This window comes from Temnothorax longispinosus, chromosome 1 (assembly GCF_030848805.1).
Source record: "Temnothorax longispinosus isolate EJ_2023e chromosome 1, Tlon_JGU_v1, whole genome shotgun sequence".
NCBI classification, from domain to species: Eukaryota; Metazoa; Arthropoda; class Insecta; order Hymenoptera; family Formicidae; genus Temnothorax; species Temnothorax longispinosus.
The window spans coordinates 2,016,503-2,035,076 of record NC_092358.1 but is presented as its reverse complement, the minus strand read 5'-3'; the positions used below and the strand labels follow the sequence as shown (position 1 = coordinate 2,035,076).

Below are 18,574 nucleotides of genomic sequence, written 5' to 3'. Positions count from 1 at the left end.
ACAAGTAGGGGACATCGCGCTCGTACGTTTGCGCGTACGTCGGCCGTCATAAATCCAGCCGGGCGCTATGGGAGAGAGAAAATCTACAATTCTAAAGCTTTCCATAAAACACTCGACAAAACGCTTCGCCCGCACTTTTCGAGTGGCCACCGAGCCCTCCATCGTCGCCTCTCTTCCTCCCGCCGTCCTCCTTGCCCTCCTCTTTCTCCTCTGCTTCTCTTCCCTCTTCGTTCTCCTCCGCGCCTCTCCTCCCGCGCACCATGAATCTGTTGAAATATGTAAAACCGTGTAACCTCTTCAATTTGCACAGCCGCGTTCCACGTACGCGGAGTGGCTGCCGCTCGTCACGCTAATTGATAATTCCGCGTACTGTACTCTCCCTCTCACGAGATACCCGCCTCCCCCGGGCTAGAAAATTGCGCGAGTACTCGCCAGCCAGAGCAAACAGTGTTGAATCGTGGCCGCCTAGAATCGTTGAGCATTACTGCAATGTTCGCGCACACGGTTGAAAAGATCGACTTTCTCTCGTGTTTCTCGAGGCCTTCCTATTACATAGAATCCGAACCGTGGATCTATTGATTTCCGATGTTAACTCTCGCGTACGTGCCGATTATATCATGCCAAGAAAAACCTCCCGATCGCTCGGAATTCCGCGCCGGTACACGAGACGCTTGCTTTCGCCGCGAGATGTAGGCAATCTTTTCGTCGGAAACTCGCGCTTATGCCGAGAAAAGAAAAATCCTCTTTAGAGAAATTGTTTTGGTAGCAACTAACGGACGGAGAGCCCGATAACGAGAAAGAGAGAGAAAGAAAAAGAGAGCGGGAGTGCTCAAAGAGAAAAAGAAGCAGAAAAAGGAGATGATGATGAAGCAAATGCCTCGGACGTTGTCTCACGTGATAGACGTCCATCATCGAGCACGACGAAAGCTCAACATCGGAGGCGACACATAAATATATATACGCCTGGGCGCGCTGTGTTGATGCAACTATCATTTTTTCTTTTCTCATCGCCGGTAATCGCGGTCGCTCGCTTCGTTTTCGCTTCCCTCTCTCCCATTGCTATCTCCTCTTCCTCCTCCTCCTCTTCTTCTTCCTCTTCGTTCTTTTTTTTCACGTAACGCACAACACCACGCGTGATCCACTGCGACGGCACGCCGTTGCCACTGGTATTTCGGAGCTCGCTGAACAAACAAGCGCCGATAAAAGTACCGGGGGTATACAGTACATCTGGAAGTAGGGATCATCAGTCACGGCGCATCTGTGAAGCACTCTAGTTCTCTCTTCTGCCCTCTGCTTCTCTGTCCCTCTTCTCGTCTCTCCGTTCTCTATCCGTTCCTCTTTCTCTTTCTCTCTTTTTCTCTTTCTCTCTTTCTCTCTCGCGCCGATGTCTCGGAGCGCTCACTCGTATCCACCCATCGCGAGCGCTAAAAACCATTTGTCATCGCCAGCGTAAATATGCTCCCGAGCGAAACGTGCATTCGACTTGCCTTCTCTCGCGAGAAATCGGAGGATTATTCTGGTAGTTTGACGCGTCGGCGTCGGCGTGAAATGTGATTTTACAAGACCGTGGAATTCGCTACGAGGAAAAAAAGAATAATCCCATTTTATGAAATCTTTCAGAACAAACGAATAAAATTTTTTTTATTACGCCTTAAAACTGTTGATTGTCGCGATAAAGCACGACGATGAATCGATCCGCTCGGGAGCTTATGACAAAATACACGTCGGTATCTCGTACAACGAGAGGACAAAATGAAATCGCGAGAAACGCGAAGGAGAAGAGCGAAGAAAAACGCGTTCGGTGCGGGCGCGGGGCTTATCTTTATTTAGTGTAACCACACGTCCGCGCGCTCGGGGGAGTACCTTAAAAAGTTCGTCTAATAAAACTCCACGGCCATTTGTCAACGGGGGTGCGTAGCGCCCCGGGGGCTGCTCAAATGTATGTAAAACACATCCAGTCGACGTCGCGGCTCGTGAGGCCGTAACCGCCCGCGTCTGATGGGCCGACATCTAAAATAATAAAAGTTGCCTCCGTCATTTGTCAACGCTTCCTCTAAGGAGCGACACGGCGAGTCCCACCGCCACCTCGTAATTTCGCGATGTCGCAGCTGCGGACGCGTTTGCCGTCTGCCTCTCCCTCCCTCACCTTCTTGCGAAAGACACTGTGCTACAACGATTTCGTGTGTTACAGGCTCCCTTAATTTTACGAAGAGTCGTTTCCCCCTGCTATCCTCCCTACGGAGGGAGCGCGCGATTCGTGTTACCCCTCGCGGAATAAGAATTTGAACGAAGCTCGCGCGAGCCGACTTAATGCGATAACGCGCGCGACACGATGACGTGAGCGTCGTAAAAAGCACAAGCAAGGAATCGAGCATTCATCTTCGCTCGGTTGCCTGAGTATCTTTGCTCGAAATTGTAGCAATTTTCAGGCAATATTTTTTTTTATATGTGTACGTATGTATCTATGTATATATGTATACATATATACATATTGTATATTGTATGTGCCGTCTCTCGAGTTTTTCTCTCTACTATAATTATCTGCCTCTTTGAATTATATCGGACAATCGCGTGCGCTCGCGTTAAAGATTATTTACGGTCGAACGCGCTTGCATACATACGCATCGACGGCGTGCACAGACGACGATCGAAACTTTGTATACCCGCGTTTTACGATACGTAGACGTTGGCTTAATTAAACCACGCGCATGAACGGTTCCCGAGGAGGCCGGAGAACGGAGAGCGGCTCCGTAAGGAGCGTCTCTCTCGTCGGCACGGCGCTTCGGGTATCCGCGGGGATCCCAAGGTGACGCAAAACGAGGCGTTTCCGTACTTTATGCCCGTCCGCCTTAATCCCTCGGCGATGCGAAGCGAGAGAAGAGAGGCGCGACGCGGCCTTAAAGTGAAATAATAAATAAAATAATATATCCCGCGTCCCGGTGCCGACTCGCGGACGGGGCAATAATCTAGGAGAACGAATGTGCCAGACGACTTTTATGAAACGATCCGAAGGGGCCCACCTCCACCGTAGCCCTTTTACGCGCGTGTGTAGCTGAAAAATAAAATTCTAACCCTTTCTCCTTCTCGAGAATTGAGGGAGAGATGCGCAGAGAGGCAAGAGAGAGAGAGAGAGAGAGGGGGGGAGGGAGATATGGAAGCGATGGGATAAAACGTTAAATACGACCGCTGAACACCAGGGGCCAACAATAAAATTGTCGTAAACCATTCGTTGGAATAATGCACCTGCTTGACCGTTGTATTGCATCACTGTTTCGTCTAATGTCCGTTGCGATTCGTCGACGTACAGACATGATTATATAGCTAGAAGATATCGATCGTATGCCGTAAGTACCCGCGTATCAATTCAATAAACGGGTCATGTTGAGTTTTCGAGTCGCGAATTAAAAATATTTTAAGTTTGTATGTTTACAATTTTTAAATTTATTTGTACGTATTATATTGAAAATATAATTTATAAAATAATACGTCATCTCTTGTTACACGTAATTTCCATGAAAATATACACGTTGTTCGATAAAAATGTATACGCTTTTTCTCGCCTGTAGAAAAGAAAAAAGGGCGCATTAGTTCTGGAATGGAGATCGTTCTTGTTTTCCATCGCGGATAAAACGCGGGCGAGCCTCGTGGAAAATCTCGGGCTGTCCATAAAGTCGACCTCACCCTCGGTGGCGTGTCGTTTCTGCATTGAAAGAATGATCGAGTACCCCGCGCCGAAAGGGCGAGAGCGAGCGAATGCGCCCGGTCGACCACCACCATCAACCGGTGGCGTTTGAGTGTAACCGCGCGCAGCACTCGCTTATTCCAGTTTATTTTCAAGTAACCCTTCACATTGCGCTAATGTATTTCTTTTAAGCCGCCATTCACGCCGCCCGACATTTCAATCCGGTCCATTCAGCGTCCGCGTCCGCGTCCGCCCGCCCGTCTTTCCGTGAAACACACGACTGATCGATCTAACCAACACCGCGCGTCAATATTCACACGACTTAATCCATTCCGGCGAGTGACTCGTCATCTTTTTTTTTTCTTCCACCCCTCCTCTCGCCGCCTTTCCCTCGCTCTCCTTTACATATTTCCCATGCGTAGTCATTTTGCGATACAGTTGCCGCTTTCTTCGTTGATTAACCGTTGATAACGTGGATTAATAGGCGGAATAGATCACCCGTTTTATAAAGTAGGTAATTAGTAGTGATTGAACAATAACTAAAAATTTGTTGATTATTCCATTCGATGAAGATTTTATTTATATGATTGTTTGAGGCAAGTAGAAATTTTACGGGTGTGCCATTGTGAAATATTTGGAATAGTGAACGGGAGAGAGAATTGAGAGAGGAAGAGAGAAAGAGCACGGTACTTATGTAGGGAGAGAGAGTTTGATCGAGAGATAAAAGTCCATTGCTGCGTTCGACGTTATAATAATCCAAACGTGTACGACACGCGGTGAAAAGGGGTTACACTGCATTCCTGTTCGTTTCGATGTCTATAACGCGCCGACAAAGGGGTCCACCGATCGCGCGTGGGTTCGTTTCGACCCTGTGGATCGCTAAATATTTCATTTCGCATCCCTCGAAACGTTTAATCTCGATTCAGGTATTGCGCGTATGTAGTTTTGCGCGATTCGCGCAGGTGACTACATAGGTGGGTCGCCGATTTGTTTTCAGTCCATATATTACTTAAGGTATATACACGAGAGAGTATCTTGTATTTTATGCGATTATTTTTACTGCAAAAACAGAATACAGCAGACCGTATTGACCTCGATGACATTTACGATAACGCACGATAAGAATTTTTATTTCAGCAAAAATTTAAATTAATTAAAATTTTTGCCGTGCGAGAAAAAAAAATTTATTCAATATATGCCGATAAAATAACTTTTACCGCGACGAATATAAGTAACGAAGCGTAGATATATAGAAACGCGGTCATATTCCTGACTCTGATCGGACATCGAGGAGTTTCATTATTCGGGGCTGCGGTAGCTCCATCTTCCTCATCCCACCGCCCTATCTTCGTTTACATTTATGATTTAATATGATCGTCCATTGTTACGTCCCCTCCGGCTATACCGTCTCCCTTTCTTCCCGTACAAATATCTCGCTTTCTATCCTCGTTACCTATGTAATTTGAACGGGCTTTATTGTTGCTTCTTGCCAGAAGAATATCTACCATTTCCCCCTTTTCGGTTTCATCTCTGCCTTTCGTCTTCTTAACTCGTTATCTAGCATTACCTTCTGCGTTTCTTGCAACCACGTGGCCAATTTCGTCGTATAATCGAAGATATGCTTTTAAATAACACATTATTCTTCTATGAGGGAGAAAAAAGATTCTTTATGGAATAGTTTAGAGTACAAATTCAAAATAACCCATGTTAATCACAGTTAAAGGAACGTAAATCGCAGTTAAATCGGCCGGCACGCGGCGGAATGACAGTGGCGTAACAAAGGCGGCACAAAGGGACGGTCGTGCGCGGCATATTAAATTCACACAGAATTCGACGAACTTTTCACCGGAGCATTATGGGTCGGCTATCTGGATGATGTAGCACCGAAGTTGGGAATACTTTTCCGAGCCAAGCCTCCCCCCTGCCTCCCTTTCTCTCACTCTTCTTCTGCCGGTCATATCTTTCTTCTTATTTCTCTCTCTCTCTCTCTCTCTCTCTCTCTCTCTCTCTCTCGTGCGCGCGCGCGTGTACTTTTCCTTGCTCTCCCTCTCTCTAGGCGCAGCTTCCAGGGTAGCAATCTTTTATTATTAGCGCAGGCTTTACCAGACAATGAAACGAAAGGAACGGAATATGATATTGTAGTACAGAGGCCCGTCGGAAAGGGAAGCTATTGTCGGTCTCTTTGAATTTTAAAGTCAACGATCGATACGGCTAGGGGGATGCGCCTTTAGCCATGTAGCCATATAAACCGCTTCAGTCCGCCTCCTGTCTCACCCTCCCGTTCCACCTACCCATCGTGTGCTCGTCCTTCGAAGGTCCCTTCACCGCCACCGGCTTAGTCCTGCTTCTGTTTATTCGGGATCACCCAATACGCGATGATTCCAAGCGAGAGAAACCACCTCTCGATTACGCTGTATTTTTCGCCACGAAGGAGGTGTGTTTTCCATTCGCTCGTGTGCACTTTGCTCATTTCCTTTCGATTGCGAATCTAAGGAATAATGATAGTTCGCCTGCTATTTATGATAATCCAGCGGAAGAAGTTTGCGCAACAAGTCGATGCAAATCGATGCAAATTAATAACGAGATATCGATATCCCGATTTATGTAGAAAGTAAATTGTCTAAGCCTGAGAAAGGAAACGCGCCAAGTGTCGATACTCCGACGGTAAGCGTATCTATTCGCGTGCGTGCACAACGTCCTTCCCTCCCTGCGAGAACGGAGGTCGCCGTCACCAAATTGTCGGCGGACTAATGATAAATTGCGCCCTCGGCCCTGCGGAAACGCCCCACCCGTACGAGCACGGGCGCACGGGGAATCAAATTGCAATTTGTTATTTGTAATTCCGAGTGTCGCTTAATATACTCCCGGCGCTCCCACCTTCCCTTCGCTCGCTCGGATGGCGCGGAAGGGTTAGAAATTAAGCGTAGGTTGATGAGAAAACGCGAAGGTGCGAGGCGAAAGGGTGCGAGTGTCATCTTGTTTGGCGCTAATAAACGGTGATTAAGTGCGCATCTCCTTTATTTTTATTGTATCACGTGTATCACGAGAGCTAAATGCATGTCGCACCTGAAACTGCAAATGGCGCGTTATTTTATATGGAGCGAGGTTGTTACTTTTCGATTGTCTTCAATCTTTCTGCCGTTATCTTCCCACTTTCTCTGTCTCTCGAAACGATTTCCATCGAAGAATTGACATAGGGAGAGAATCGTCGGTTGAGTAGGCAAATATTCGATTTTGTCTATTCAATTTTCCAGAAAAATGATGCGGCCGCCATCCCGGGGCCCCCTCCGCCCTTTCAGCCAAATATTATCGCTGGAACTCGAATACGCGACGAGAGCGGGGGTCACGAAGGAAAAGAATAAGTTCGATCAGTCAGAGGGTGGCAGTTACCGTTTCGGTTATGGCTTTCGGAAGCGTCGTCGAATCCTATTCTTGCGCAAACCCGATAAGGGCCCTTTTACGCGTATATTTTCGCACACGCGTCGCCTGCACCTACGTACGTCGTTGTACGCATCCAGAAAGCGAGATGAGAATATCACGAACGGTTTACCATATCATCCATATATCAATCAATTCCGCTTTAGAGAGAAATTTTTTTTGTAAATTTAAAAATCTTTAAAATAGGATTAATATCAAATCGCAAAAGAAGGAAGTCGAATCGGTAATAATTAAAGTGGGTGCAGATTATAAAAAATTTGTCACGTGCAACCATGTGACACTGAAAACTGATCTCAGAAAAAGATACCGGTTTCAAACATTCGAAAGAGGATTCTCATCAATACAAATAAGAGCACTTTTCCGTTCCACATGTCTGGCTCGCGAGAACAAAAAGTCTGTCTCGTGTCGCGCGTGCGATCATCCCTCGCGCCCTGACTTTCGATTTTTTTCTCACGGTATATTTTTCTTGAATATACTCTGCCGGATACGCAGGGGGGCAAGGTACGGCGGGTTGGCTGGCGGCATCGGCGGCTGCGGCGAAGGGGGTCGGTATCCGTGAGTTTATTTGCGTTTTGCCTGCCGGCTGAGCATCGAGGCGTTCAGGAAAGCTGGGGAGCGACCGAACGGCGGAGACTTATCGCCGTCGAACGTCGAACAGAGAATCGTGCGCCATGCTACGACAGTCCCCTCCGCCGCGCGCCTGCATCTCGCCCGTTTTACTCGGGCCTCGGGGCGACGATACGAAAAGGGGTAAATCGGAATGGAATTATTTATGTGCGCGCACGTGGTTCTGATACACCGTCTAATCGATAGCGTGCGTTGAAAGTTTCGATGATCTCCCCGAAGAATCGACGCGTTTGTTCTCTCGATCTCCTGCGATTGAAATTTCTGCGGATTTCTTATTATACGCTTTTTCTTCTGCACAAATGATCGTCAGATATTGGATTTTTTTCGAAATAAGGAATTATTATAGTCTGCCGATACGTCGGCTCAGCAAACGTCCCTTATCAGCTTCTCTGTATATTGAAATGATGTAGCTTCGATGTCATTTCGTACGACGTAAATCCGAATAGCGGATAAGGCCTCACGAGGATATACAAGCCTTCGGACGTACAGTACTTTCCGAAGGGTATCGAAGAGTTTTTTTCCTGTGCTACGAAACAGAGTCCTCCCGTTACTTTCGCGTGAAAGTGGCAGCGAAAGCAGTGGCGGGTTAGGGCACGTAAAAAAGTCCACGAGGGACTGGAATTGGGGTAAAAACGCCCCGGCGATTCGGCGCGGCGTGAAACCCCCGCAGATTGACTCTATCCGAAACCGCGATAAGCCCCATCACGCTCTATCTGCCTTTCTCTCTGCCCCTTCTCGCCCTTGCCGACCTCTGTCTATATGTATCTTTTTTTTTCTGTCGCCGTGAAGAAGAGAAGTCCCATAACGACCATCGATAGCCCTTAATCGAACGATTCGCGGAGCTCCGGCTCTCCTATTGCTGGAAAGTGATTTTTATTTTCCACTGATTCTAATTTATATCGGCCTTTATGGGCGACGTTGGCAGGACGAGAACGCGTCGCGACGCACACGTATCCAAGATTGCAGTCTCATACACGGATTGCATGCGTGCGTGCGTCCGCAGTCGCGTTCAGACCGAGGGGTTGGCCCGCGGTTATCTCTCCGTTACGCGTTGGCAGGCATATGCCCCCGATGCTGCTTTCCAATGGGGGTGGTACGAGACGCAGGACGCGCGCGGAGGCAGGGCGCGTGGGTCATAATTTTCAGATTTATGTACAAATGTTTCTCTCGCGCGCGTGGATCGGGTGCGGGGCGCGTTCCTCGTGGGGAAGATGCCTATCGTAAAGTTTCGCGGAGAATTGAAAAATGCTCTCGAGGCTTTTTCGCGCGGGCGATGATGGAACGCGGGGTGGATCAGCCGCGGCGAGAAAGCCGCCCTTCCACATCCGTGAAACGACGAGGGAGATGGAAGAAGGGTAGAGGAGGGGGAAAAAACACGGCGGTCGCGAACCATGTATATTCCTCGACGTCGCGGCTGCTGCGCGCCTTTTTCCGATGCGCCTTAAATAATACGGGAAGAGAAACGGACGAATCGGGTAACGATCGTAGTTTCGCGATTGGCGTTCTCTCATTTCCACGGCTAGTATTTTACGAGAGACCGTAAAAGCGGCGAGTATAAAAAGCGGTTCGTTAAAATACAAATTGGCCGTGTTACGCGTTGCTTAAGCTACTCGTACGTACGGATCGCACGGATACACGCACGCGCGTACACGTACACATACCTTAGCGGTAACAACGAGGTACATTCCTCGAGAATCGGGCGGGTCCGTTTCATAATTCAGACCCTTTCTAGGCACCCCTACTTCGCATACCCCCGAACGTCATTTCTGATGTATGACGCATAGTACCGGTGCACTCAAAGTGCTATCTGTTAACGAGCTTCTCTACTCGGGGCTTGTCTTACGCATTACACTTTATTACGGAAACCTAATATCTTCTCCGCTGACGCTATCGCTCTGTCCAGTCGTTTGTACAGTACATTAAATATTAACAGGAGGTAGTGTTACGTAAGAATATTATTCGGTTATTCTGATTACTCTCTCTCTCATATCCCGTGGGTTCTTTTATATACAAACGTATAGCCTTCCAAAAGTACAATTTATTCGTATTTATTAATCTTTGATGAAACGAATCATTTGGCGAATTTTAGGCCTTTTTTACTTTTAAGATTTTTACATTTTGTAAAAATCTCAATTAATTTACGATCATGCGTATAATATACTCGAAATCACGGCACGCCATGCGTGTGTGCGCATATCGCCGATCTCGTGAACAGGAGGTCTCAGAAGGTTGATTATAGATTTTCGAGTACACGCCAGTCGTTTTGTCGAGGCGCATAACATTAGCCGGGCTCCTTATCTCGCATGTAGGAGCACGTGTAAACGACCGGTCCGGCCGCTGCGTGCGTACACGCGAGGACGAATGGAACCGCGAGCGAAACGGCACGGCCGCTCAACGCGGAGCTTGCGTGGGTCGCGTTTAACGAAAGAGATAGCATCGTCTCGGTCCCTCTCCGCTTTACGCGCGCCCCGTCCTGCTATTTCCACTCTAACTGCCGTCCCGACGCTAACGGTTACGAGTACTCTCCGAACTCTCGCTAGACCGATGACAGAAAGATCGTCCTCCGCGTCATCCCGTTTAAGCGTTTGCTTCTCAAAAATTATCACCTCCTGCATTAACATTCCTGTTCCCGCGTCGTCAACGTGTCATCGTGACATGCTGGTAACATACAATAACTAACATCAACGGTATTTGTATATTTCATTCGTTTACATTTCCCGTATCTAATGCGAAATAAATGAGTATTCAGTATTCTCACGAGAGACTACCGTGATGTTAAGTCCTCCCGGTAGAATCGTCCTCCTACGGAATGAATTAACAAGATTCTGTTCTCCCGGCCGAAATCCGAGGCGAAACGACCGGGCCGTCGAAACGGTCCGAGAGTCGTTTGACTAAACAGACGGTTATCTCGTCGCTTAATCAGCATTGTCTCCTTAGCACCCCCGGAACACGTAGGTTAGTATCCCACTGCCGGGAAGGAGGGAAAACGCGACGACGTCGAAGACGGTGCATGCGGCCCCCGAGGAAACAATTTAGCTCAATCAACATTTCTAGGCGAATCTCGGGCGTCGTCTAATTAAACCGCTGTCCCGCGCGAGGATAAAGTCGGAGGTTATCGCCGTCGTCGTATCTGATCCCCTCGGCCGGGCTTAATCCAACTGCGTTTCCACTTCGAGCCCGGAGCTCGGAAGTCGCGCGGGGGGTATGCACGTATATCGCGGGGTGTCGCTCGCGTGAATGTGAACGTATCCTTTTACATATATATGTATACATGGAGCGGATAGAGGAACTCGGGGAGAGTCTCATTTCCTGTCCGCGGGGGTCTCGCAAGGGATACATAATTAGCCCGGTTCGTCGGAACGAAAGGAGGGGCCATCGCCGCCGCCACTGCCGCCGCCAATCTTCCGCTCCTCTTCCTTTCACGGAGAGATGCTGTGTTCATCGATTTCTCGAAATAACGCCGACTCTGGTCGGAATCATATCCAACCAATGCGGCTTTGTGCATCGTGAATCAATGTCATTGTTGCGACTCCGACCCACTCTTATTTCGAGCCACTCCGAATGATCAGGCCAATTTTGGAGGATCGTGGAAGATCGAGAAAACAAGAATGGATCCTCGCCAAGTTATGAAAGCGGCGTGATTTCCGCCGTGAAAACCATCTCGGAATTGTGTGCAGACGTCAAAGTCAATCGCGAGACGCGCGCTGGTAAATTAATCTCAATCGTCGGCGGGCCTCGTGTCATTTATCATGACTCGTTACGAGCGGAAAGGCGCGAGGGCGAATACACGCGGATTGATATGGAGTTAGCTACGGTAGCCTGTGTACGATTGCGTCGTGACCGCCGCTCGAATCTATCAGTCAAAACGACGAGGGTCTGGAGAAGTGAGAACTAATTTAAAAAATGCAGAGGGGCACTTGGAATGTGAGCGACGTGAAAAAAAATGTACCGAGTGTCGCGCATCATTTTTTTTTAATTTTAACGTAATAAAGATGTTTTTAACTGGGTGTTTCTGCGATCGTGTAGCGTACGTGCGTTCCTACGCATTCTTGAAAGTATAGCGTAGAGTGCAGTACGTCAGTCACTTGATACTATATCCGGCACGAAAATGCCGATATGATGTTTATGGATTTTGCGATAGCGCTGCTCTTGTTGCCGAATACCGGCGATTATTTTCCGATAGACAAATTCCAAAGCCGGAAGTGTTTATTAGAGATACATTCAGCGTTTATTCAATACCGCTGGCATACTACACGAATATCGGTACGGATGCTATTGTTGAGGATCGGACGCGTGTTTACGGAAAAAAAATTTTTTCTTGTTTTGGGTCAAGGAATCCGTCGAAACTTTTCGCGATGAATACATAACGGTTGTTTACCAACGAGAAAAAAAAGAATGAATATTAATCGCGCATTTGCGACGATATGGAATTTAAATTTACACGGTTATACCATGCCCTCAAAACGTAACGGTAATTTTCTACGAGATTTAGCTTTGAAATAGAACCGAAGAAAATCAGAAATTAATGTCAGAGAGTCAAACGTCTTACTTCAGCTACCCTATTGATGTCCGTGGAATGTCAGGCATCCACTGATTGAATTCGAGGAAAGAGCTTTCCACGGGTTGCGCATGGGTTGATAAATGTTGTCCGTCTCTCGCGATATGCCGGATAATATCTGTAAGGATCTGACGGAGAACACAGAGGATAGGACGCGCCCCGGCCCTTTTTGCCGGGGCGACGACGGCATCGTTTGTAATTCGAGTCCATCGCTCTGCGATTCGCCCTTCGCGCGAAGGAACCGGAGTTTCGACGCTTGTACCACGTCAACGGGGAATCTCCCAAAATAATTTATGGTCTCGCCGCATTCTCGAATTAAGTCTCCCATTTTTTCTCTTCCTCGCCCTTACGTTTGTTTGAATTAGATCGCGTTCTCGCTAAATTGACACGCGCATCGCGAGCCCGAAGTTTTTTCTCTGAGTCATAATTTAATAATTTAACGGAGTTCAGACTTCGATGCCGTTTGTTCGGTTGTAATTTGCACGATTTATGGTCTCGCCGTATTTTCGAATTAAGTCTTTCATTATTTTCTTCTGCACCCTTACGTTTGTTTGCATTAGATCGCGAGCTCGAAATTCTTTCTCTGATTCATATAATTGAATAATTTAACAGAGATCAGGCTTAAATGTCGTTTGTTCGGTTGTAATTTACACGATTATTAACATCAACACTTCAGAAAATACTGTCTTGCAACGGGAAGAAGTCCTTTCAAGATCGCGTTGCGTCTGCAACGAGGACACTCGTTACGAGAGTCCGCGTGAACCCCTTTCGCCTCGAATGTCACGGTCCTAAGGGTGGAATTTTCACTCCCGGACTCGCAGAAGCGCGCACTCTGGATCATGTTACGACCCTTCTCGCAGATCCAGGTCGTTTATTATTTCGACTCGGTCGAAATATCTACGAGGAAGCGACCCTCGAGATATGTATACGCGCGCGGAGAAAACGTTTTGCCTTCCTACGAACTTAATTTTACGTACAGAATTAACAAACGATTACGAAGTCTCTCACATCGAGTCGGTGGTATCATCTGGTGTACCTTTTAATCTGGCCAACTGGTTTAATTCCGATACTGCGAATTATTTCAACGCACCTCCTGAGAATTTATCGTATGCAAAGTAGACTGAAATTTTTTGACGGCGATTAAAATTTTCATTTCAATCAACGTCCCTAAAATATTTTCGTCTCGTTCGCCAGGTAGTTATGAATGTAATAGTGTGTCGATCGGTATTACGACGTTCGGGGCTTCCCGTTACTCGATAACGGGATAAACACGCGGATAATTGGGGATTCGCGATTTAGGGTAAAAAAAAATGTTTACACGCCGCGACATGCGACGACGCGTCGTTATAAAAATTCATTGGCGTATGTGAATGCTGGAACGCCGATGGCACGTGCATCGTTTATTAAAAAAGCTGTTGGACGGCCGCCCCGGATCGAAGAGCGCGCGGGGACATACCTTCGCCATTTTATAGAGGCCCTTTGTCGTGCCGAAATTACAATTGCTATCGTCATTATCGGATGCGTTATGCGCACGATGCGTTTGGTGGACGTGGAAATCCCTCCCCATTGTTTGTCGCGCGTCCCGTTTTGATCGAAACCGTCAAAGCGGCCGAAAAAACATACGTCTCCCCGGAATGCCGATCGGAAAAATATGACCGAGAGGCGGGATCCAGGGGGGGCAGGGGGGGCAGGGGGAGGAGAGAGGAAGGCGCATTATCGGATTGCTTCCACGCGTTGCTCCGTGCGTTAGATTCGCTAGACGGTGAGTGATTTCCGCCACGAGGCGATCCGCGAGTGCGATCCCGATTTCGCGAAATGATCTAGAAATCCTCCGGTGGCCTCGCTCTCTCGTCCTTCGGAAATCTCACCGCCTCTTAATGAACTCCTGCTGTTCGTGGCGGCCGTTTCTGAACGGCCGGGATAGGGAATCCCCGCGGAGTTCATCATTACCGACTCAAAATTAAAGCTAAAGATACAGAAGGGTGCGCGCTTTCGTTTTCGGCGCGGCTTATTAGTTTCGCGGCACGCAAAAGCGTGGGCGAGCCCGGGGGCACGACTCGCAAGAGTACTGCCTCCCGGCCGCGATTATTTATCAACAAATTAATAATCGCGACGACGCACAACCGAATTTAATATAAACGTTCGGCTGCACCCCCTTCCCTCGGCTAACGAGGCTGTAATTTCGACTGGTGAATACTGCGCGCCTCGTTATTCCTCGTCGAGAAAACGGTTCTTCTTCGCGTACGAGGCAACTCGCGCGCCCGTCCCTGAGGTAGGGCCACGATCACTAATTATTTGCGTATCGTAGAGATCCGTGAGCGTAGGAGCCGTATTACGCGCGTATAATGAAACCCGTATTAACGTATTCGCGCACGCGAATACGCGGGGCGTACGTACACGCGGACGCCGCGGCGTCGTAACCGTAGACGTGTAGACACGGAGAGCGCCGCGACGTCGAACGTAATATTCGACTAATTACAAATTTAATAACCTCGGTTCGTTGCCGGTTATTGCCAGGCCGCGACGTCTAAATGAATCGACTCCGCGCTGCTCTCGCGCGTCTCTTCCCCCCATTCGTTCTTTTGCCTTTTTCCTGACGTTCTCCTCCCCCCCCCCCCATTTGCCATTTCGCTTCTGCAGATTATCGACGATTTCGTCGTTGAAAAAAAGTAGAAGACAGATCATGAGAAAAGAACAAGACCAAGTTTACCGCCGGTTACCTCTGTGTCTTAATGGACTCGTATTACCAATTAAAATTTAATTATCATCTGAAATTAATTTATTATAATATTCGAACGTCCAACAGGCGCGGCGGTGTCTTGTCGAGCCATTATTATGCTCAATGGAACTTCTCATCCTTTTTTCCCCCTTTTCTGTTACTTTTATATTACGGTTAGATTTTCGTAATATCCGCGTTGGCCATTTCAATCATAAGGACGAAATGCTCTTTTCTCGTTTCTTTCTAGTCAGGGAATCTTTACATTTTGCGGCCTGCGAGGTGCGCACATAAAGGCTCTCTCCGTTTCCCTTAACACGGCCGTAACTTATCGCTCGTAGACACAGTATTTCTCTCCGGCTCTTTGAAAGCATTTTCTCATTAAAAAATTAAGGGTAGGGAGGGAACCGGAGGCAAGCGGGGGGCGAAAAGGAGCGAAGCGGTTGCAGAGGGACGAGTGGGAGTGATGGAGGGTGAGGGGGACCGAGTTCGCGGTGCAGAAACGAAGCGTGGGTCTGAGACAGGAGGGTTTTGTGGCGAGCAAGGGGACCGGGGGTGGACGGAGGGGTCGGTAAGTGCTCTGCGGCTCCCAGATGCGCCCAATATTATGTTTAATGATATTAACTTCTTACTTAATGGTCCGCGGTTCGATTCGAGGTGCGAAAGAGTCGCCCCCTCCCCCTCTTCCGAACCGCAGCTCTGAACCGAAGCTGGAAAAAGTATATACCTTGGGGAATAATTTGGCGAGTTTGAGTACGAGAAGAGTGAAAAAAATGGAAGAGGCAAGAGGCGTGTGGGAAAGAGAGAGAAAGAAAATAAGAAAAGAGAAACGGATACAGTGCGGTGAAAGAATCTAATCACTTGGGGAACACGTTTACTTGCCTCTCTCTTCCTCTTCCTCTTTCTCTCTTTCTCTCTTGAATTCTTGCAAAATAAATCCGCGACTACGATGACCTCCGCCATAAACTTCGTGATAAAAGCCGCGGTATTGGTGAGCGCGTTCCCCTTTTTCTGCGGCAATGCTGCCGAGGGTCGCTCTCTCGCCCTCAACTCTTTACGCGCGATTAAAGAATCTGTCCCTTGGCCAAAGTGGTTGTACTACGGAACTTTTTGTCACTCGAAAATTATTTCCTCTTTGCTGCGAGATAATATTATCTCGACGAAGCAATAATCTCATTAATTAGGTTGCTTCTTCGCAACGGTGTTAATAATTTTTAATCGTTTTATCAACCGCGACCTGTGATGAATCGGCCAACAAGGATCAATTATGCCTTTCGTGGTTGAAGGAACAACGTTAAAATGTAATTTTGTACGAAGCTTTTATCTTTCTCGTTTCCCGCGGCTTTACGATGGGAACTACCCGATTCCGCTCGCTTCTTAATGCGAACCGCAACATCGAAGACAGAAATCTTAACGGTTCTGGATAAGCCATGATGGAACCCGAGGGCACGAGTGCCAAACAATATAAAGCTAAGATTAAAAGTTTCTTGTGACACGGGAGCGGAAAAACGCGCTGCCGCATTAACGAGCGACGACCTCGTAAACTAGGATGCCCGAGGATATCGAAATAAAATTTAAAAAAAGGAAGCGCGGAATCTCTCATCCCCCTTTTTGGAAATTTGTTTTTCGCTCATTCACAGGTTCCGCTCGAAGAATATATCTTTGAATAAATTTGATTAATTTATCGTTGGCGACATAAAGCATGATTTTTCTTCGTGACGTCTTCGTGGTAGGTTAAATAAATGCGAGATGCGTGTCGCGGCGGACAAGGCGATTAAGGACGATAATGCGCGGTGTACAGTGATACGACCGTCGCGGTGTGAGACCAGTACTTATCTTCCTACGCGGATCCCTTGCCCAACGACTAGAATAATTATTTAATTAATACCCTACGTAGCGGCGGAGTCCACCTCCACGCTCGGTCGATTTAAATCCCCCAGATTAATACGAAACCTTTCTTTTCTCTCTTCTTCTTTGTTACAGGCTCCGCGAGGAGAGGGGCGACGCCGAGAGAGCGCTGGCTTTGGACCACAAACCCAGGGATCTCAGCTCGCACAATGGTAAGGCTACATCAAGCAAATAGTATGCATGCTCGATATTCCGAGTTTAATCATATATATTATATATAACTTTAAAAAATATATTACATAATAAATCATATATAAATATGTAAAGACTAGTGGATACGCGTCGTTTGTTAGCAACTTATAATTTAACTGTTAGCTTAATGATTCGCAATTAATATACTTCCCACTTGTATATACAAATATTGACTTACAATAAATTAATTAAGCAGTATTGATAAATCTAAAATGTTTTTATTCGATATGCAATGTAAAAAAAATTTTTATTTCGAAAGTATGCCGTGAGTTATGCCGTGTCGTAGGCATTATAGTTTCTAATACCATTTCTCGTATTCCTACCTGCCTGCCATAGCGCCTGTCATATGGATTAAGTATGTAACGCGAGATCCTTAATCGTCAGAGTTCCCCCAGGGAACACGGTCGATCGATGCGGACTCGAAGTCAAGCGGCGCAGAAAGATTTTTGACCGCGACACGGCGCGGCGGTCCGAAAATCCGAGCGTATTCGTTCTTTTCTGTATTTCTACCTTTTCGTTCTTCCCTTCTGGGTCCGTGTGTGTCCGCGAGGCGGCCGAACGACGAGCGTCCCAGACGTTTAGGATCCCGGAGATTAAGTCCAATATCGGGTTACGTCCTGGTCCGCGGCCCTACATCTCCTTCTGATTCCCCATAATATTATAATCCGTCTGATGGAACTCTTTATCTTCCGCGACGGGCCCACCTTCGCCCAGGACACATTTCGACTTCTACCTACTTTTCGCATTTTTCGACCTGTCAAATAATGTCCATACACACGCGTGCAAAAATCGATCGTATTTGTGTATTTTAATGTACACGCATAAATTAGATTTTTGAGATTAAAGTCACATTTCACGCGAGAGAGGATCTCGATTGCCGTTGATTTCGATTGGGACTCTCAGCCTTCAACGGCGGCCGGCGTGTAGAAGTCAATTTAACGTAAAAGATGTACGATTCATTAGATCGCGCCGGGGAAGAGCCGAGAAAACCGCGACCCTTCTCTTTCAACGGCCAACGAGATACATAGTGCTCCGGGCGCGTACGTGTGTGAACGGCCGAGACGCACTGTGGTCCTCTACCATCGCGCTATACATACGAGTATCCGTTCCGAGTACTCGTGAGATCACGAGTGGCCCGAAGCAATGCGTCAGCGCCGACGACCGTTGCCCAAACAGTATCTATCTATGTCAGGATTAAAATACTGGGATATCAAATACGCGCGCGGGCGCGCTTAGACGGCCGGAGCAAGGAAAAAGGGATGCGGAAAGAGAGAGAGGCGGTCACATCGGGGAGGGTTGGCGGGGGAGATTCGGAGAGTGGATAGTCCGCTTGTTCTCGTCTAAACGGGGGATGCGCGGCGGTAAATAAAATCCATCAACTTGTCAGTCCGGTCAATGGACGCGCTTCTCGTTCTTCGTAACCGAACGTTCTCCGGGAAAGATTGACGCCGCT

At 47.6% G+C, this 18,574-nt stretch overlaps 1 protein-coding gene across 3 annotated transcripts in view; it reads left to right on the top strand.

The window, feature by feature from the left end:
* Dac (dachshund family transcription factor) overlaps positions 1-18,574 on the top strand; it is a 181,354-nt gene that overhangs the window by 97,056 nt on the left and 65,724 nt on the right. For all 3 annotated transcript variants that reach the window (XM_071774545.1, XM_071774535.1, XM_071774525.1), the window contains exon 5: positions 17,005-17,081. In XM_071774545.1, coding sequence (XP_071630646.1) covers positions 17,005-17,081 — 77 coding nt within the window. The remainder of the gene's footprint in view (positions 1-17,004; positions 17,082-18,574) is intronic.